Raw genomic sequence first — 20,912 nt, 5'->3', positions numbered from 1 at the left:
TGAAGAAGGCCTTTGGTATGCTTTCCTTTATTGGTCAGAGCGTTGAGTATGGGAGTTGGAAGATGTTGTAGATGTACAGGACATTGGTTAAGCCACTGTTGGAGTATTGCGTGCAATTCTGGTCTCCTTCCTATCGGAAGGATGTTGTGAAACTTGAAAGCTTTCAGAAAAGATTTACAAGGATGTTGCCAGGGTTGGAGGATTTGAGCTATAGGGACTGGGGCTGTTTTCCCTGGAGCATCGGAGGCTGAGGGGTGACCTTATAGAGGTTTACAAAATCATGAGGGGCATGGATAGGATAAATAGACAAAGTCTTTTCCCTGGGGTGGGGGAGTCCAGAACTAGAGGGCATAGGCTTAGGGTGAGAGGGGAAAGATATAAAAGAGACCTAAGAGGAAACGTTTTCACACAGAGGGTGGTACGGGTATGGAATGAGCTGCCAGAGGAAGTGGTGCAGGCTGGTACAATTGCAACATTTAAGAGGCATCTGGATGGGTATATGAATAGGAAGGGTTTGGAGGAATATGGGCCAGGTGCTGGCAGGTGGGACTAGATTGGGTTGGGAAATCTGGTTGGCATAGATAGGTTGGACCAAAGGGTCTGTTTCCATGCTGTACATCTCTATGATTCTATGATGTTACTTTTTGACACCTTACCTGCTTTTTTTTTAAAAAAAAGGCTTCTGGAAGTGAGTGTATTTCAAAAGAAAGTTCTTCAGTTTAAACAAAGCTGTTTGTTTGACAGAAACCACATTGACAAACATCCCCTCCCTCCATTCAGCAGCAATGTGTACCATCTACAAGACAGACTGCCAAAATTCACCAGAGATCCTCAGACAGTATCTCCCAAACAGATAACCACCAACCCCCAACCCCCAACCAAAGAAAGCCAACCCCAACTCTCTGTCAGATTGTGTGAGGTCCAGGGCATTAAGACAACGATTCCACCCTCTGGCCACTGTCTGTGTGGAGTTTGCACATTCTCCCTGTGTCTGCATGGGTTTCCTCTGGGTGCTCCGGTTTCCTCCCACAGTCCAAAGATATGCAGGTCAGGGTGAATTGGCCATGCTAAATTGCCCGCAGTGTTAGGTGCATTAGTCAGGGGTAAAGAGGTCTGAGTGGGTTACTCTTTGGAGGGTCGGTATGGACCTGTTGGGCCAAAGGGCCTGTTTCCACACTGTAGGAAATCTAAAGGACATAAGAACAGGAGGAGGCCATTCAGCCTCTCTAAGCTCTTCACTAATGACTGATCTGTGACCTACCTCCATCCCTACCATTTTTTACCTCCTATCCCTAAATACCTTTTGGTTATCAAAAATCTATCGATCTCAGGTTTAAAATGAACGATCGATTGAAAGTTGATTTGTTATTTACTGAGGAGAGTTTCAAACCTCTCCCACTCTCTAAGTTAAAGTATTTTCTAATTTTACTCCTGAAAGATCTGGCTCTTTTGTTTTTTTGGATATAATAAAAACAGAAATTGCTGGAGAAATTCAGCAGGTCTGGCAGCACGTGTGGAGAGAAAGAAGCAGAGCCTCAAGTCTGGTATCACCCTTCTTCATTTTTAAACACTGCTCTTCCACTTCCCCAAGACCAGCAGGAATGCTCTGTCGCTCTCTGTCTCGCTCTCTCTCTCACACACACTGTGTTTTTGTTTAATCATCCTCATTGATTAACTCTGCTGACCACATAGTCCCTGATTACAGTCTCGTTTCTGAACTGCTGACATAGCTTTTTTGAGTGGGGAACCCTCCATCTGGAAACACTACATTGGTCTCTCACTTGGCCGTCATACCAGATAACTGTGATCGAGCTGGACTTGTGTTTGAAAACATTCCAGACTTCAAATCTGTTTCAGTAACTTCTTAAAGGGCAGTGTGTGTGATATGCAGCAGCCAATTTGCACCACATCAGGATCAGTAATGTCATGTTGATCCAGTAGGCCATTCAGCCCATCGATCTGGTTCTGCCATTCAGCGAGATCACGGTTGACCTGATAATCCTCAACTCCGCTTTCCTGCCTTTTCCCTACAAACCCATGACTCCCTTCCTGGTTTAAAAATCTCTCTGTCTCAGCCTCGAGTATACATATTGATCCAGCCTCAACAGCCCCTACTGGGAAGAATTTTGCACATCCATTACCCCCTGAGAGAAGAAATTGCTCCTGCGCTCTATCCTAAATGTTTAACCCCTTATTCTGAGATGATTCCCTCTGACCCTAGACTCTCCCACACGGGGAAACAATCTCTCCACATTTCCCCCGTCTTGTAAGATTCAATAAGATTGCTTCTCATTCTCTCCAATGAGAACAGGTCCAAACTACTCATCCTTTTCTCATCAGACACTCCCTGCATACCGGTATCAGCTCAGTGCACCTTCTGTGTACTGTCTCCAATGTCAGTGTATCTTCCCTTAGATAAGGACCCCACAATTGTTCACAGTATTTCCAGCTGTGGTCTGACTACTGCCTTGCATAGGCAAAAGTGAGGACTGCAGATGCTGGAAATCAGAGTCTAGATTAGAGTGGTGCTGGAAAAGCACAGCAGGTCAGGCAGCATCCGAGGAGCAGGAGATTCGGCATTTCGGGCAAGAGCCCTTCATCAGGACTGAAGCAGTTTTAACAAAACATCACGACTTTTCTACTCCATTCACTTTGAACTAAAGGCCAACAGCCCACTTGCCCGTAATCTGTAGATGTTAATGTTTTTGTGATTTCATTGTCCTGAACCATGTTTAGTCTTTAAACCAACATGATTCAGAAAATCAAGGAGAAATTCGCCTTTGGGGGTATGTCCTGGGATTGTATAGGTCCACAGGGGAGGACAGAATGAGGGCAGCACAGTGGCTCAGTGGTTAGCACCGCTGCCTCCCAGCGTCAGGGACCCGAGTTCGATTCCAGCCTCAGGTGACTGTTGTGTGTGTGTGGAGTTTGCACATTCTCCCCGTGTCTGTGTGGGTTTCCTCCCACAATCCAAACACGCAGGTTAGGAGAATAGACCATTCTAAACTGTCTGTGATATTCAGGCATGTGTAGATTAGGTGCTTTAGTCAGGGGTAAAGGTAGTGTCATGGGGGGAATGGGTTTGAGACATTCTCCCAGTGTCTGTGTGGGTTTCCTTCGGGTGCTCCGGTTTCCTCCCACAGTCCAAAGATTGCAGGTTATGGTGGCCATGCTAAATTGCCCATAGTGTTAGGTGCATTAGTCAGGGGTAACTGTAGGGGAATGGGTCTGGATGGGTTACTCTTCGGAGGGTCACTGTGGACTTGTAGGGCCGAAGGGTCTGTCCCCACACTGTAGGGAGTCTAAGAGTGTTTCTGATGAATGTTCCTCGTCACTATGGTGGGGATGGTCTGCTGTGATTTTATCATTATTAATTCGTGGGGCATGTGCATCAATAGCTGGGCCCAGCATTTATTGCCCGTCCCTAGTTGCCCCTTGAGAAGGTGGGGGTGAGCTGCCTTCTTGAACCACTGCAGTCCATGTGCAGTCCGTGCAAACCCACAATGCCCTGAGGGAGGGAATTCTAGGATTCTGACCCAGCGACACTGAAGGAACAGCAATATATTTCCACAGTCGGGATAGTGAGTGGCTCGGAGGGGAACTTGCAGGGGGTGATGTTCCCATGTGTCTGCTGCCATTGTCCTTCTAGATGGAAAGTTTGGAAGGTGCTGTTGAGGGATCTTTGGTGAATTTCTGCTGGGCATCGTGTAGATGGTACACATTGCTGAGCGTCAGTGATGGAGGGAGTGAATGTTTTAGGTTAGATTCGATTCCCTACAGTTTGGAAACAGGCCCTTTGGCCCAACAAGTCCAACCCTCCGAAGAGTAACCCATCCAGACCCATTCCCCGACATTTACCCCTGACTAATGCACCTAACACTATGGGCAATTTAGCATGGCCACCATAACCTGCAATCTTTGGACTGCGGGAGGAAACCGGAGCACCCGAAGGAAACCTACACAGACACGGGGAGAATGTCTCAAACTCCACACAGGAGTCACCCAAGGCTGGAATTGAACCCAGGTCCCTGGCACTCTGAGGCAGCAGTGCTAACCACTGTGCCACCCATAAATGTTGGTGAATGTGATGTCTATCAAGCAAATTGCTTTGTCTTGGTTGGTGTCATTGAGCATGGAAACAGACTCTTCGGCCCAACCCGTCCATGCCATCCATCTTGAGTGATGTTGCGTCTGACGGGATGTCATTGCGGAATTATTTAACAGGTGCCGGATGAGCAGAGTTTTGTGAAGAAACTGGGAGTGCCGGGAGACCAAGCCATCAAGGTCCTCTCCATCTTCGGCAATACGGGGGACGGGAAGTCTCACACCTTGAACGCCGCCTTCTTCGGCGGCCGGGAGGTGTTCCGCACCTCGGACACCCAGGACTCGTGCACGGTGGGCGTGTGGGCGGCCTATGAGCCATCGTTGGGCCTGGTCCTGCTGGACACTGAGGGCCTGCTGGGAGCCACCAGTAAACAGGACCGCCGGAGGCGGCTGCTGCTGAAGGTGCTGGCCGTCTCTGACCTGGTAGTGTACAGGACGCGGGCTGAGCGGCTGCACAACGACCTCTTCCGTTTCCTGGGCAACGCCTCCCGGGCCTACCTCCGCCACTTCAGCCGCGAGCTGCAGGCCGCAAGCCAGCGTCTCGGGCTCGGACTGCCGATGTCCAGTCTCGGACCCGCCCTCATCGTCTTCCAGGAGACCTCCAACACCAAGCTGCTGGGTGGCGGTGAGTGAGGGGTCTGGGGCGTAGGTGGAGGGAGGGGCGCGGTGAGGGTTCTGCCTGAGTGGGGGGGGGGGGAAAGGTGGTCAATATCTGATGGAGGAGGGGGAGTAGGCATTGTCTTAGAGGGCTGTTGGCTCAGGAAGGGCATTGTCTGCAGGGAGTGGGGGTGATGGGTTGAGGCGATAGGGGGACATTGCCTGAGGAGAGAGAGAGAGAGGGGTCATCGCCTGAGATGGGGGCTTGTTGGAAAAGTGAGAGCTGGGCTGGGTGGGGTGTGCGGTCAGAGGCTTAGCCATTGACCTGTGAGAACATGGCCACTGACCCCAGCTGGTCAATTCGCTGGCAGTGGGGATGGGGTTGGGTGTTGTTAACATTAAGTCTGTTCCATCCTTAACATGCTCATAGCCTGCACTTCCCATCCCCCCCACCACGTCAATCCAACCTCGATGACCCCCACTCCCCCCTCCACACCCACTTCACTCAATCCAATAGTGCCTGTTTATCTTCAGTTTGATGCTAACTCTCACTTTGTAGTTAACGTGAGAATTGCTCTCCCATAGTAAAGTTGCTGGTGAGATGTTGGGGACTGAAGACCAATCCCTGGGGTAATGCAGAGGGAGCTTCAGGGTCCCACTGAAGTGGAGGCGACAGCCTGGTGGCATTGTTGCTCGAATATTAATTCAGAGACCCAGATATTTTTCCAGAGACCCGAATCCTGCCAGGGCAGCTGGTGAAATCTGAATGCGAATGAGTCTATTGAAACAATTGTCAATTGATGTAAAATGGATCCCCTTTAGGGGAAAAAAAATCTTACCCAGTCTGGCCTACATCTGACTCCAGTCCTACAACCACCATGTGGTTGACTCTTAGCTGCATGGGATGGGCAATAAGTGTTGACCTTTCTAGTGACCCCCACATCCTGGGAACAGAAGTAAAACTAAATTCTGTTCACTGAGACTAGCTTTCCATTCTGGATTTATTAACTGTGTTTAAATTCCATTAGATGCTGTTGAACCGGTGTCCCCCAATAATCCACTGGTATTTTCAGTATCTCCCCATAGCCAGTCACTGACTTGTTGAGAAAGCAGTTCGCCATCATTTTCTTCAGGGATGGGCGATCAATCATGGTCTTGCCCGTGTCTCACGAGTGGATGTTATTTCTTGATTGAAAAAAAGCTGCAGGTTGCTTTTTGACGCAGGTTGCTGTGTTGACTTCCTAGACTCCCAGACTCCAGGGAGTGCAGAGCAGCTGCTGCAGAAGAGGTTCCACCTGCTCGGTTTGAGCACGGACACTTTCAACTCCGTCGAGTATGTTGGCACACAGACAACGAGCCCCCCCACCGACTTCTCTGGGTTCCTGGAGGCGGTGCGTCAGAGAGCAAACAGCACCTTGACCCGCTGTCGGAGATCACCCGCCATTGTCTACAATGTGTTAAAGGTAACGCTGGGGTGAACGGACTGATGGGGGAACTGGATTAGTGGTGCTGGAAGAGCACAGCAGTTCAGGCAGCATCCAACGAGCAGCGAAATCGACGTTTCGGGCAAAAGCCCTTCATCAGGGCTTTTGCCCGAAACGTCGATTTCGCTGCTCGTTGGATGCTGCCTGAACTGCTGTGCTCTTCCAGCACCACTAATCCAGTATTTGGTTTTCAGCATCTGCAGTCATTGTTTTTACCTTGATGGGGGAACTGGCAGATTGTAACTTCCACTGGCACTCGTTGGCATCTCTCCACCCTGCAGGCTCTCTGCCTCTATTCCTGATGAAGGGCTTTTGCCCGAAACTTCAATTCTCCTGCTCCTCGGCTGCTGCCTGACCTGCTGTGCTTTTCCAGCACCACTCTGATCTAGAGTCTGATTTCCAGCATCTGCAGTCCTTGTTTTTACCTAACTCATAGGCAATGGCTGGCGATGCTCATCAATCCTTGCCAGGCTGTGGAGTCTCTGATTGTCAGCAAGGTCTACAGGATGACCCTCAAATGCATATCCCTAACCCACAAGCCGAAGCCACGCAAGAGAACATTCCAGAACTCTCATTCCCGGGGGATCCCTAGCAACCAAACTGGCTCCTGAGAGGGTGGGGGGGTTGGGGCCTGAGTGAAATCTGGAATTGAAAGCTAGTTTCGGTGACTGTGCCCATGATAACCATCATTGTTGTAAAAACACCCTTCAGGTTCACTAATGTTCCTTTAGGGAAGGAATTTGGCCGTCCTTACCTGGTCTGGCTCAGCCACGTGGCTCCACCCCCAGTTGTGGTTGACTCTGAAGTGGCTGAGCAAGGAACTCGTTCAAGGGGCAGTTAGGGATGGGCTACAAATGCTGGCCTTGCCCAACAACATGAGAATAAAAGAAATTGTTGCTCCATCAAAGAATTTGCCTGAAATTGAAGGGCTGAATGGCCTTTTGAGGGCTGGCTTTGCATGAGAAGGCAAAGTGTACAGGAATGCTTGATTTCTTGTCTCTCAGTGTCTCTCTCTCTGTGTCTCTCCCCTGAAAGAGAGAGAGAGACTCCCAGTGCAGTACTGAGGGAGTGCTGCTCTGTCAGAGGTGCTCTCTTTCAGGGGAGTTGTTAAACCAAAGCCCCTTTCTGCCAGTCCAGTTTGACATGAGAAGTGCCACAGTGACCTCTGTCCTGGCCCCAGTATTGGCCCCAACGACCTACAGCATTTTCCTTTTCTTAAAAAAAAAATACACACCGATCTGCCGGTTATTGACATCTGTTTGTGGGATCTCACTGTGCACTTACTCTACTGCACCTCTTATGTGGTGAAAATGCTGGTATTCCGCTGGCTGTAAAGCACTTTGGGGTGAGCTGAGGTTGTGAAGGGTGCTATAGGAATGCACGTTGCGTCTAGCTGAGAGATGTTCCTGTTTTATTTCCCTTCACCCCTCAGGCTCTGAGTGTCAGATTCAACGGTGAGATTACAGATAGCAGGATTGTGGTTGACTGTTTCTTCCCTGATGAGTACTTCAGCTGCTCCAGAGTGTGCCTCTGCTGTGGGTGAGTTCTCCCCTCCCCTCGTCACTGTCATTGACCCCGACCTGAGAGAGGTTTACAAAACCATCAGGGGCCTGGATAGGGTAAATAGGCAAAGTATTTTCCCTGGGGTGTGGGAGTCCAGAACTAGAGGGTAGAGGTTTAAGGTGAGAGGGGAAAGATATAAAAGAGACCTAAGGGGCAATTTTTTACTCGGAGCGTGGTACGTGTATGGAGTGTATTGCCAGAGGAAGTGGTGGAGGCTGGTACAATTGCAACATTTAAAAGGCATCTGTATGGGTATGTGAATAGGAAGGGTTTGGAGGGATATGGGCCAAGTGCTGGCACAGGGGACTGGATTAATTTAGGATATCTGGTCAGCATGGGCGAGTTGGGCCGCAGGGTCTGTTTCCATGCTCTCTGACTCTATGCTATTGAATAACATTCACTCCTAATTCACAATTGCGCCCATGGTTCAAATCTCCCAGCCAGGGAAAGCATTTTTTATTTCAAAACTGGTTTAGCAGCCAGGTGGTAGTGAAACAATCTGAGAAACAGTGAGCCTGTGTAAATATAATAGATCTCAACTAAGCTGAAAGGAAATCTGTATAGGGATTCCCTTATCCAGGCTGTTGGGTCCTCACTTAACTGTGGGATACCATTGGATCTCCACCCTGTTTAGTCTCTTCCGAAGAAAACTGCCTCAAATTGACTGATCGTTCCTCACTGATTTAATTCTCAAATCCTGGTAGCATCCTCTTCCTGTTGCCCAGTGGTGGTTATTGCTAGATTAGTCATATCAGCCATGATCCAGAGGTGGAGCAGATTCAACGGCCTAATTCAGTTCCCATATCTTCAGGTAAATGTGTCCCAAACATCGGAGATTTGACTATAAATGTCTTCAGGGTCGAGAGCGTGGTGCTGGAAAAGCACAGCAAGTCGGGCAGCATCTGAGGAGCAGGAGAATCGACATTTCGGGCATAAGCCCTTCAGCTGGATGTCAGTTCCCCTGCTCCTCGGATGCTGCCTGACCTGGCTGCGCTTTTCCAGCACCACACTCTCGACCCTGATCTCCAGCATCTGCAGTCCTCACCCTCTCCTGTAAATGTCTTCACCCAGAGAGTGGGGAAGCCTGTGGAATTCTCATAGAAAGCAGATGAGGCCAAGACGTTGAAGAAAGAGTTAGATAATAGTTCTTGGGGCTAAAGGGATCAAAGGGTGAGGGGGGAGAGAAAGCAGGAAGAGGGGTCTGAGTTGGATGAGCAGCCATGATCAGATTGATTGGGGAAGCAGTCTTGATGGGCCGATTGGCCTACTCCTGCTCCTATACTCTGTTTCAATACAGAGATTGTTTGTTTTTGTTTTGTTTATTATTGAGGGATATGGAGCAAAAGTAACAAGGAGGACAGGAGGAGACCATTCAGCCCCTCCAATCTGTTCCACAGTTCAGTTAGAATGAATAGAGTAATAGAGATGTACAGGACTCGTCCATAGATAGATTTCCTACAGTGTGGAAACAGACCCTTCAGCCCAACAAGTCCACACTGACCCTCCGAAGAGTAACCCACCCAGACCCATATACCTCTGACTAACGCACCCAACACTATAGGCAATTCAATATGGCCAATTCACCCTGACCTGCACATCTTTTGGACTGTGGGAGGCACCCGGAGGAAACCCCACACAGACACGGGGAGAATGTGCAAACTCCACACAGTCAGTCACCCGAGGCTGGAATCGAACCCGGGACCCTGGTGCTGTGAGGCAGCAGTGCTAACCCCTGAGCCACCGTGCCGCTGGTATGGAGGGATATGGACCAAACACAGGCAAATGGGACTAGGTTAATTGTGAAAACTGGGCAGGGTAGGCACGTTGGGCTGAAAGGCCTGTTACCACGATGTAGACCAGATATCCCAACCCAATCTAGTCCTATTTGCCAGCACCCGGCCCATATCCCTCCAAACCCTCCCTATTCATATACCCATCCAGATGCCTTTTAAATGCTGTAATTGTACCAGCCTCCACCACTTCCTCTGGCAGCTCATTCCATACACGTACCACCCTCTGTGTGAAAAAGTTGCCCCTTAGGAAATCCATTTGCTTGCATCATGTCCATGGGCTGACTGGGCTGCATAGACCATAAGATACAGGCCATTCAAAAAAAGCATTCAACCACTTGTCCTCCACAGCTCTCTGCAGCAATGAGTTCCACAGATTCCCCCCCTCTCTGGCTGGAGAAATTCCCTCCTCACCTCCGTTCTAAAGGGTGGTCCCTTCACTCTCAGGCTCTGCCTTCAGGCCCTAGGCTCTCTCTCACCAGTGGAAACATCTTCTCCATGTTCACTCTGTCCAGGCCTCTCAGTATCCTTTAGTTTCAATAAGTTTGCACTGCCACCCTCCCCTCCTGCTCAGTGTGTTTCTCTGTAACTGGGGAGAGTGAATGTCATTATTCCCTTGTTTTTTCTGTTTGTTTGGAGGGCTCATTGTACCAACAGCATGAACCACATGAAGGACAATGTCCCACACCAGGCAACGGGGAGATGTCGATACATGCACCAGTACAATAACAAGGTGTTAATCTGCAGGGTAAGTGCTGCTTCCTGCTGCAGAAGCGAGTACAGTGTTCATTAAAGAAACATTTGAACAGGTACATGGATAGAATAGGTATGGAGGGAGGCGGACCAAACACCGGCACTTGGCACATGGGACTAGATTAAATGTGAAAACTAGGCAGCATAAGCACCTTGAGTCAAAAGGCCTGTTTCCACAATGTAGACCTCTGCAAAACTTGAAAGGGTTCAGAAAAGATTTACAAGGATGTTGCCAGGGTTGGAGGATTTGAGCTACAGGGAGAGGCTGAACAGGCTGGGGCTGTTTTCCCTGGAGCGTCGGAGGGTGAGGGGTGACCTTATTGAGGTTTATAAAATTATGAGGGACATGGATAGTGTAAATAGACAAGGTCTTTTCCCTGGGGTCGGGGAGTCCAGAACTAGAGGGCATAGGTTTAGGGTGAGAGGGGAAAGATATAAAAGAGACCTAAGGGGCAACTTTTTCACACAGAGGGTGGTACGTGTATGGAATGAGCTGCCAGAGGAAGTGGTGGAGGCTGGTACAATTACAACATTTAAGAGGCATTTGGATGGGTATATGAATAGGAAGGGTTTGGAGGGATATGGGCCGGGTGCTGGCAGGTGGGACTAGATTGGGTTGGGATCTCTGGTCGGCATGGACGGGTTGGACCGAAGGGTCTGTTTCTGTGCTGTACATCTCTATGACGTGTTCCCTATCCCACTACAAGCAGGGAAGATTGGTGAGAAGATTTAATCAAATGCCTTTCAACATTGAAAGGCTTTGACAGAGTTATCGGGGAGATACCCACTCCAACGGCAGCAGGGTCAGCAACAAACCAAGGGACACAGGTTTAAAATAATCATCTGCATCATCAAAGGGGAAAGGAGGAGAATTGTTTTAGATAGAAGTTATTCACTTGTGGATGTAGGAATCACTGCATTTGCTGTCAGTGCCAGGGAAGGCAGTAGTAAGCTGACTACTGCAGTCTTTGTGCTGTGGGGAGCCCCCAGAACTTTGCGGGAGGATTTTGACCCAGCAACACTGAGGGAACAGCGATGTGTTTCCGCGTCGGGACGATGCAACCTGCTGCTTACGAAGCAGTGCAGTGAGTGACCTGTTCTCCTGGTCATCCTTTGCATGTTGAGTCTTAACAATTTGCGGAGGAGAGGGAATGTTACTGACAGGTGCAGTGGTGGGGGGTAAGAGATGACAATGTGGGATGAAACGTCCTGGTCAGAATGCCTCTGTTTGATCTGATCCAGGTGTGTTACGAACGAGGCTGGGAAGTAACTGTCAACCCCAAAACCTCCGCATCAACGGACAGCAAGTGGTTTGGACTCGCGACCTATGCCTGGTCAGGGTGAGTGATGTCTGTCACCGGAGATCGCAACAACAACTGCACAGGCTGGAGAGCTCGGCCCCTGAGCTTCTGTTCTTCAGAAGGATAGAGTGCACCAGCTTTACACCGACCAGGCTTGGGGCATCCCGGCAAATCCACCCCACTCCACTGTGAGGCTTCTCCTGAACCTGTCCCTCGATTACAAACACACTCTGCCTTCCAACCAGCCTCCCTGTGTAGTGCCGAGGGAGCGCCGCGCTGTCGGAGGATCAGTGCTGAGGGAGACTGTAATATTTTCCCAGAACCCGGATCTGGAGGCTGTGGAGTTCTGAGGTTCCAGAGTTTCTTTCCTATAACCTAAAGTTGTCCTTGATTGGTTTGGCCCTGCTTCCTGTTCCCTGTTCCCTGGACTCCATCTGATTTCAACATGTCGGCCATCAACTTACTTTCTTCCTTAAATTCCCAGGAAACAGAGTTTTATACAAAATCGAATCCTGACTGGCAGTGCAGAGTTTGGTTTCTAGTTGTCTGTCTTTTAATTTTCTGCCTAGGTATGTTCTGGAATGTCCAAACTGTGGGGTTATCTACCGGAGCAGACAATACTGGATTGGAAACCAAGATCCCGAGGCATCAGTTGTACGTCCTGAACTGAAACATGTCTGGCAAGGGGTGAGTATACAGCTCTCTAGCCCCGTCTCTGGGCTTTCGAGGTTAATGTTCAGGCACAGCCAGAAGGGGAATAAAATAAAAACTCATGTGGAAACAGTGAAGATTGGAGCCAGTGGAGGTCATTTGACCTTTTCAGCTCGCTCCATCATTCGGTCTGATCACGGAGCTGAATATCCTAATCCAGCCCTCTCCCCCTATCTTTTCAATGCTTTAGCCACAAGAGCTAAACCTGTCTCCTTCTTGAAATACAGTGTGTTGGCCTCAACCAGTTCCTTTGGTAGTGAACCCACTCCGAGGTGAAGAGATGTCTCCTCACCTCAGTCCTAAATCCTGATCCTTAAACTATGACCCGCTGGTACTGGACTCTCCCACCATTGGGAACATCCTTCCTGCGCGATGCTCCCTCGGCGCTGACCCTCCGACGGTGCGGCGCTCCCTCGGCGCTGACCCTCCAGCGGTGCGGCGCTCACCCTCCAGCGGTGCGGCGCTCCCTCGGCGCTGACCCTCCGACGGTGCGGCGCTCCCTCGGCGCTGACCCTCCGGTGCGGCGCTCCCTCAGCACTGACCCTCCGACAGTGCGGCACTCCCTCAGCACTGACCCTCCGACAGTGCGGCGCTCCCTCAGCACTGACCCTCTGACGGTGCGGCGCTCCCTCGGCGCTGACCCTCCGACAGTGCGGCGCTCCCTCGGCACTGACCCTTCGACAGTGCGGCACTCCCTCAGTACTGACCCTCCGACAGTGCGGTGCTCCCTCGGCGCTGACCCTCCGACGGTGCGGCGCTCCCTCGGCACTGACCCTTCGACAGTGCGGCGCTCCCTCGGCGTTGCACAGGGAGGCTGGTTGGAACGCAGAGGGTGTTTGTAATTGAGGGAGTGGTTCAGGAGAAGCCTCACAGGAGAGTGTGGAGGATTTGCCGGGATACCCTGAGCCTGGTCAGTATTAAGCTAGTGCATTCTATCCTTCTGTCTAGTCCTGTTAGAATTTTATAGTTTTCTGGAGATCCCCCCCTCATTCTCCTAAGTCCCAGTGAATACAATCCTAACTGACTCCATCTCTCATCATACATTCATCTGACCATCCCTCGAATCATTTAGTAAACCCTCATTGAACTCTCTCCGTAGCAAGAATGTCCTCCTTCAGAAAAAAAGACCAAAACTGCGCACCAAAATCTGGGTGTGGCCTCACCAGTGCCCAGTGTATCTGCAGCGAGACATTGTTGTATGTGAACATGAGTCCTCTTGCTAACACACAAGTTTGTCTGCCTCACTGCCTGCTGCCCCTGCACGGTTACTTCCCGTGATTTCTGAGGGGGACTGTTGAAGGCTGGAATGTGACAGGGTTGATCAGTCGATGCTTTTGAAAGAAAATTGCGCCATCCGCTGCACGGGTGTGTGTGGGTGGGTGGGTCTGCAGGAATTGGCCAGAGGTGAGGGACGAGGTGAGTCACTGGTGTGGAATGTCGTCAAGGACTCGATGGGCCGAACAGCCCTCCTTCTGTGTGCCTCTATTGGTCTCCTTATCTGAGGAAGCATGTACCCGTGACAGAGGGAGTGTAATGGAGGTTAAACAGACTGATTCCTGGGATGGTAGGATTGACATTCGGTGGGGGAGTCCAGAACTAGAGGAGCATAGGTTTAGGGTGAGAGGGGAAAGATTTAAAAGGGACCTAAGAGGCAACTTTTTACCAAGTGGATGATGTGTGTATGGAATGAGGTGCCAGAGGAAGTGGTGGAGGCTGGTACAATTACAACATTTCAAGGGCATCTGGATGGGTTTATGAATAGGAAGGGTTTGGAGGGATATGGGGTAAATGCTGGCAAACGGGACTAGATTAATACAGGATATCTGGTTGGCATGGATGAGTTGAACCGAAGGGTCTGTTCAATGGTGTACATCTCTATGACTCTAAGAAATGCAGGATCGGTTAGGACTGTGTTCACTGGAGTTTGGAAGAATGGGAGGGTGATCTCATACAAAAGAATAAAATTCGACCAGAGCTCGACAGGGTAAACAGCAGCTTTTCAGAAGATTTGTAACTCAGGTTGAGGTACTGGTTGTAAGTTTACTCGCTGAGCTGGAAGGTTAGTTTTCAAACGTTTCGTCCCCATACTAGGTAACATCTTCAGTGGGCCTCTGGATGAAGCCCTGGTGATATGGCCCGCTTTCTATTTATGTGCTTAGGTTTCCTTGGGTTGGTGATGTCATTTCCTGTGTTGATGAAGTCATTTTGTGTTAGTAATGTCATTGCCTGTCCCTTTTCTCAGTGGGTGTAGATGGGGTCCACCACCTGTTTCTAGGAATTATCATGCATGTCTCTGTTTGGCCTGCCTTAGGATGGATGTGTTGTCTCAGTCGAAGTGGTGTCCTTCCTTATCTGTAAATAAGGATACTAGTGAGAGAGGGTCATGTCTTTTAGTGGCTAGTTGGTGTTCATATATCCTGGTGGCTAGTTTTCTGTCTGTTTGTCCAATGCAATGTTTGTTACAGTTCTTGCACAGTATTTCGTAAGTGACTTTGGTTTTGCTTGTTGTCTGTGTAGGGTCTTTCAAGTACATTAGCTGCTGTTTTAGTGTGTTGGTGGGTTTGTGGGCTATCATAATGCTGAGGGGTCTGAGTAGTCTGGCAGGGTAAACACAGGAAGGGTGGTCCTGGTAACCAGGAAGCCCAAAACCAGGGATCACAGTCTTCAGAATTCTGGGTAGGCCATTTCGGACTGAGAAGAGGAGAAATATCTCCATCCAGACAGTGGGCACCCTGGGGAATTCTCTGCCACAGAAAGCAGTCAAGGATAAAACATTGAATGTTTTCGGATAGGTGTTAGATACAGCTCTTGGGGCTCAAAGGATCCGAGGGTATTGGGGGTGAAAGCAGGAACAGGGACTGAGTTGGATGATCAGCCATGATTATACTGAATGGTGGAGCAGGCTTGAAGGGCTGAATGGCCTCTTCCTGCTATTTTTTTGTGTTTCTGTGTTGTATCTGTTTCCTGATCCTAAACCTTGATTCAGGAGGTAAATAAAATGGCACCTCCTACCTCTTGGAAAACCATCTCCTGGGGTCAGTGCTGCTGCTGTTGGTTTTGATAATCATCGATTCGGCCCATGGTAACCAGCTGTTGCGGTAGGGAGGTTGGTTATGTTGACTTGGCCTGAGACTAGCCCACACAGCCAGTGATAGAGCGAGAGAGAGAGACATGGACTATGAACAGGCTTCCAGCCTGGGGCCATCTGTCAGAGACTGCTTTTTGGATGCTGATGGCTTTTGACAGACTGTGGATATCAGCAACGAGTGAACTGTCTGAACAAGTGTTTAACTGTCTGTGAACAACCCTTGGAGACCAGAACGTGACAAATACTCAGTGAGTTCACGAGGGAATTGGGTGACAGACTGAATCAGGCATTAAACTAACTATTCAAAATTTGCTGCTTTTACACTCTGATCCCAGAGGAGAGAGATGAGTAAAGATTTATGACATTTGAGCATTCCCCCCTCTCCACCTCCCTCTCTCTCTCTCTCTCTTCATAATTTCTCTCTCTCTTCTGCTTCACACATTTCTCCTGCCGTCCCTCACCCCCTCTTTATCCCTCCCCTCCCCTCTTTATCCCTCCCCCTCCCCCCTTTCCCTCCCCATCCCCCTCTTTATCCTCCCCTACCCCCTTTTCCCTCCCTCTCCCCCTCTTTTTCCCTCGCCCTTCCCCCCCCTTTTCCCTCACCCTCCCTCCCCTTTTCCCTTGCCCTTCTCCCCCCCCCCTTTTCCCTCACCCTTCTCTTCTCCCCCCCCCCCCCCCCCACCTTGCCCTCCCCCCTTTTCCCCACCTGCATCCCTTCCCCCACCCCTGTGGCATTTCCCAGGATATTGTGTGACCCCTTGCAGCTTGAGACAGGGCTGGTATGGAGGGAATGTTGAGATGACCATCACACAGAGGAAGGGGACCAGGAAGATAGTGAGGGAATTCCCCAAGTCCATCATGCTCACACTCCCTCATTTACCTGGAGATTTACAGGATGTTTCCTGGTCGGGTGAGTCCAGGCTGTGGGAAAAGATTGGAAAGACAGCTAGTTTTCCTTGGAGCAGGGAAGGGGACCTGACAGAACTGGATAAGATTGAGGGGTGCAGACAAGAAGCCAGTTTTATCCTTAATACCCAGAAGGCATTGTCTTGAGGTTAGAGGTCAAGGACCAAGCGGAGAGTTGAGATGTTTTCTTCCTCACCCAGAGGGTGGTGGGAGTCTGGAATCACTGCCTGAAATGATGGATGTGTCAAAAACTCTTGTAACAATTAAGCAGTTTTTAGATCAACACTTGCATTGCCTTAGCCTCCAGGGCTATGGGACAAAATCTCTTCCCTGGGGTGGGGGAGTCCAGAACTAGAGGGCATAGGTTTAGGGTGAGAGGGGAAAGATATAAAAGAGACCTAAGGGGCAACCTTTTCATGCAGAGGGTGGTACGTGTGTGGAATGAGCTGCCAGAGGATGTGGTGGAGGCTGGTATAATTGCAACATTTAAGAGGCATCTGGATGGGTATATGAATAGGAAGGGTTTGGAGGGATATGGGCCGGGTGCTGGCAGGTGGGACTAGATTGGGTTGGGATATCTGGTCGGCATGGACAAGTTGGGTCTGTTTCTGTCCTGTACGCCTCTATGACTGAAGGCTGGAAAGTGGGATTGGTGTAGTCAGATCTTTGTTGACCGACAAGGATACGATGGGCCATAGGGCCGCCTCCTGTGCTGTGAACATTGATGAGGACTGCGTGTTCGGAGCAATTAAATGAAGCGATGCACTGTGAGAGTTCACCTCTAAAGGGCAGTCCGTCTGGTAACCTGGAAATGACCGTTCCCCATTGAGTTTGTTCTCTCACTCACGTCGACAGGGTTTATGTGCAGGACGCAGAGCTGGGAGGGGGGGTGTGCTGCACTGTCTTGAGGAGCTGTTCAGATGACACGTTAAATGTCACACCTGACCCTCGGATGAACGTGGGAAGGATTATACGACAGGGTCTAGGAAAGAACTGGGGAGGTCTCCCTCGGGTTCTGCTCGCTTAGTTATCGCCCACTTTTTAAAGACGAGATCCCTACGCGGGTTTTGAGGTGGCTCGCTCCGTGAGGGTTGGCTGCGCTTCGAAGAAAGCCTGCCCCTTCGGGCCATCAGCGGCGCTATGGAAATGCAGAAACCCGTTCCTTGTCGTCTAAATCTCAGGCGGACTCGTTCCTGAGGCCGAACCACAATGGGGCGCAGCGAGTGCTGGACGGTGTCAGCTTTGTGATCCAGTCGGTCTCCGAGTACAGCGCAAGACCAAGCAAAGCCATCAGCTCCTGGCTGACCGATCAAGTGGCCCCGGATTACTGGAGGCCTAACACCCAGATCACGGTGAGTCTGTCTTCGTTTTGAAATGAATCCCCCATTGTGACCAACCCACGTCCTGGCTGCGATCAGACAGGAATACGAGACCGAGTGAAGCAAAGAACAATCCAGCACAGGAATAGGCCCTTCGGCCCTCCAAGCTTGTGCCAGCACATTTTGCCCTTCTGTACTGAAACTGTCTTCACTTACAGGATCCATATCCCTCTATTCCTTCCCTATCTATGTATCCATCCAGGTGTTTCTCAAATGCTGCTATTGTGTCAGCTTCCAGCACCACCTCCTAATACTGCCTGGTTGCTGTGTTCTCCCAGCCTCCTGCCTGTCCCTCCTAATACTGCCTGGTTGCTGTGTTCTCCCAGCCTCCTGCCTGTCCCTCCTGATGCTGCCTGCCTTGCTGTGTTCTCCCAGCCTCCTGCCTGTCCCTCCTGATGCTGCCTGCCTTGCTGTGTTCCCCCAGCCTCCTGCCTGTCCCTCCTGATGCTGCCTGCCTTGCTGTGTTCCCCCAGCCTCCTGCCTGTCCCTCCTGATGCTGCCTGCCTTGCTGTGTTCTCCCAGCCTCCTGCCTGTCCCTCCTGATGCTGCCTGCCTTGCTGTGTTCCCCCAGCCTCCTGCCTGTCCCTCCTGATGCTGCCTGGTTGCTGTGTTCTCCCAGCCTCCTGCCTGTCCCTCCTGATGCTGCCTGCCTTGCTGTGTTCCCCCAGCCTCCTGCCTGTCCCTCTTGACGCTGCCTGCCTTGCTGTGTTCTCCCAGTCTCCTACCTGTCCCTCCTGATGCTACCTGCCTTGTTGTGTTCTCCCAGCCTCCTGCCTGTCCCTCCTGATGCTGCCTGCCTTGCTGTGTTCCCCCAGCCTCCTGCCTTGCTGTGTTCCCCCAGCCTCCTGCCTTGCTGTGTTCCCCCAGCCTCCTGCCTTGCTGTGTTCCCCCAGCCTCCTGCCTTGCTGTGTTCCCCCAGCCTCCTGCCTTGCTGTGTTCCCCCAGCCTCCTGCCTTGCTGTGTTCCCCCAGCCTCCTGCCTTGCTGTGTTCCCCCAGCCTCCTGCCTGTCCCTCTTGACGCTGCCTGCCTTGCTGTGTTCCCCCAGCCTCCTGCCTTGCTGTGTTCCCCCAGCCTCCTGCCTGGCTATTTTGGATTCCAGCATCTGCAGGTTATTTTGTCTCCACCATCTCCTCTGGCAGCTCCTTCCAGGCACACACCAGCCTTTGTGTGAAAACGTGACTTGCACATCTCTTTTAAACACCCCCTCCCTCATTCCCACCTCCCCCAAACCTTGAATCCGTGTCCCCTAGTAATTGATCCTCCACCCGGGGCAAAAGGCCTCATCCACTCTTTGGGGTGACACGGTAGCTCAGTGGTTAGCACTGCTGCATCACGGCACCAGGAACCCAGGTTCGATTCCAGCCTTGAGCAACTGTTTGTCTGGAGTTTGCACATTCTCCCCGTGTCTGCGTGGGTTTCCTCCGGGTGCTCCGGTCTCCTCCCACAATCCAAAGATGTGCAGGTTAGGGTGAATTGGCCATGCCCATAGTGTTAGGTGCATTAGTCAGAGGGAAATGGGTCTGGGTGGGTTACTCTTCGGAAGGTCGGTGTGGACTGGTTGGGCCGAAGGGCCTGTTTCCACACTTTAGGGAATCTAATCTAATCTAATCTGTGCCATTCACAATCTTATAAACATCTAACAGGTGGCCCCCTCAACCTCCTGCGTTCCAGTGAAAATAAACCCAGTCTATCCAACCTTTCCTAATAGCTAACGTCCCCCGTACCAGGCAACATCCTGGTAAACCTTTTCTGTACCCTCTCCTAAGCAGCCACCTCCTTCTGGTGGTGTGGTGACCAGCACTGTACACAATATTCCAAGTGTGGCCTAACTAAAGTTCTACAAAGCTGCAGCAGAACCTGTCTCTCCTTGGACTCAATGCCCCTTCCAACAAAGCCTTTTTGACTGCCCTATCTGCCCAGCAATAAAGGTATCTCTCCCACGAGTTGGAGGGTTGTGAGTTCAGTTCCCACTTGCAGAGAACCCTGCTCCGAATCCTGGCTGGCGTTCCCAGAGCAGCGCTGAGGAAGTGCTGGCTTTCGGCTGAAAGTTTAAAGTGAGAGTCCAGAGTGCTGTCGCGTCTGAGTGTGAAAGGTCCCATTGTCAGCCTTTCGGGCAAGCACAGTGATGTCGGGGGTGGGGGTGGGGGTGGAGGGGTGGGGGGGTGGGAGGGGGAAGTAGGAAAGGCGGGCTTTCACATCATGAAAGCAGTTAATCCAGTCACATTCTCACTCCTGTTCACGGGAGCTGGCTGTGTACGAAACCTCCAATACTGAGACATACCCATTGGTCAGCTACGCTGCATTTTGGGATGTCCAGTGGCTCTGAAAGGCGCTATATAAATGCAAGTATATTCTGGCCCTGATGATGACGACCGATTCACAGAGGCTGCTGGGATTGGGATACACTCCGGACACAAAATTATCGTTTTAATCATTCGTGGGCTAGCTGCCGAGGCAGTTACCTGTTCCTGAGTGCCCCCTGAACCGAGTGTCTCGCTGGGGCCATTACAGCGGGAAGTTAAGAATCAACCACATGGCTTTGGGTCTGGAGTCACACATAGGCCAGATCGGGGTAAGGACAGCAGATTTCCTTCCCGAAACCGGTTGGGGTTTAATAACAATCAATGATGGTATCGTGGTCACCATCCCCAAGACTACCACTCGATTCCTGAGTTTATGAGTTGGGTTTAGATTCCACGGGTTGCTGTGATGGAACTTGAAGCCACGTCTCCTGGATTACTAATCCACAACATTCCAGTTCTCCCGCCCGCTCCACCGTTCCGGTTATAGGGAGGGGCACCTGTGCACCATGGGTCACTGCAGCAAGCTGGATCCTGAGGGTATTCCCATGAGCGCTCATTGACAGGACTCACGCGGGGAGTTTAAAATTCCCTCCTGGGAAACATGGTGAGTCCGGCCAGAGTGAGATCGGAGGGCGAGAAGTGTAGAGGGATGGGCTGCCAGCCCTGGCCTTACCCTGTGGTTCTGTTACCCGGACGTGACGTGGACCCTTCGGGAGCAGGTTGGAAACGCTGCCCAGGAATGTGATACTCGAGAATTAACTGAACTGTTGATTCACCCCAGCCCCGACAAAGCAGGTCAACGCCCCCTTCCTGCCTTGTCATGTCTCGCCCCTGATCGTGCTCCCCCCCCCCCAATTTCCCCAGCAACTCGTCTTCACCTCCTGGACATTCTCGCTCAGTACAAAACTAGACAACACAGGTTTAAGGTGAGA

The 20,912-nt window shown here is 50.9% G+C and overlaps 1 protein-coding gene across 3 annotated transcripts in view; it reads left to right on the top strand.

Annotated features, from left to right (window-relative positions):
* LOC140454604 (zinc finger FYVE domain-containing protein 1) overlaps positions 1–20,912 on the top strand; it is a 33,819-nt gene that overhangs the window by 7,622 nt on the left and 5,285 nt on the right. For 2 of the 3 annotated variants that reach the window (XM_072549480.1, XM_072549478.1), the window contains exons 2-8: positions 4,225–4,729; positions 5,947–6,164; positions 7,618–7,724; positions 10,178–10,286; positions 11,534–11,631; positions 12,162–12,279; positions 17,479–17,649. In XM_072549480.1, coding sequence (XP_072405581.1) covers positions 4,225–4,729; positions 5,947–6,164; positions 7,618–7,724; positions 10,178–10,286; positions 11,534–11,631; positions 12,162–12,279; positions 17,479–17,649 — 1,326 coding nt within the window. The remainder of the gene's footprint in view (positions 1–4,224; positions 4,730–5,946; positions 6,165–7,617; positions 7,725–10,177; positions 10,287–11,533; positions 11,632–12,161; positions 12,280–17,478; positions 17,650–20,912) is intronic. The other variant, XM_072549479.1, reaches the window with a different exon arrangement.

The sequence above is a fragment of the Chiloscyllium punctatum genome, chromosome 29 (assembly GCF_047496795.1).
Source record: "Chiloscyllium punctatum isolate Juve2018m chromosome 29, sChiPun1.3, whole genome shotgun sequence".
Classification (NCBI taxonomy): domain Eukaryota; kingdom Metazoa; phylum Chordata; class Chondrichthyes; order Orectolobiformes; family Hemiscylliidae; genus Chiloscyllium; species Chiloscyllium punctatum.
This window is presented reverse-complemented; position numbering and strand designations above follow the sequence as displayed.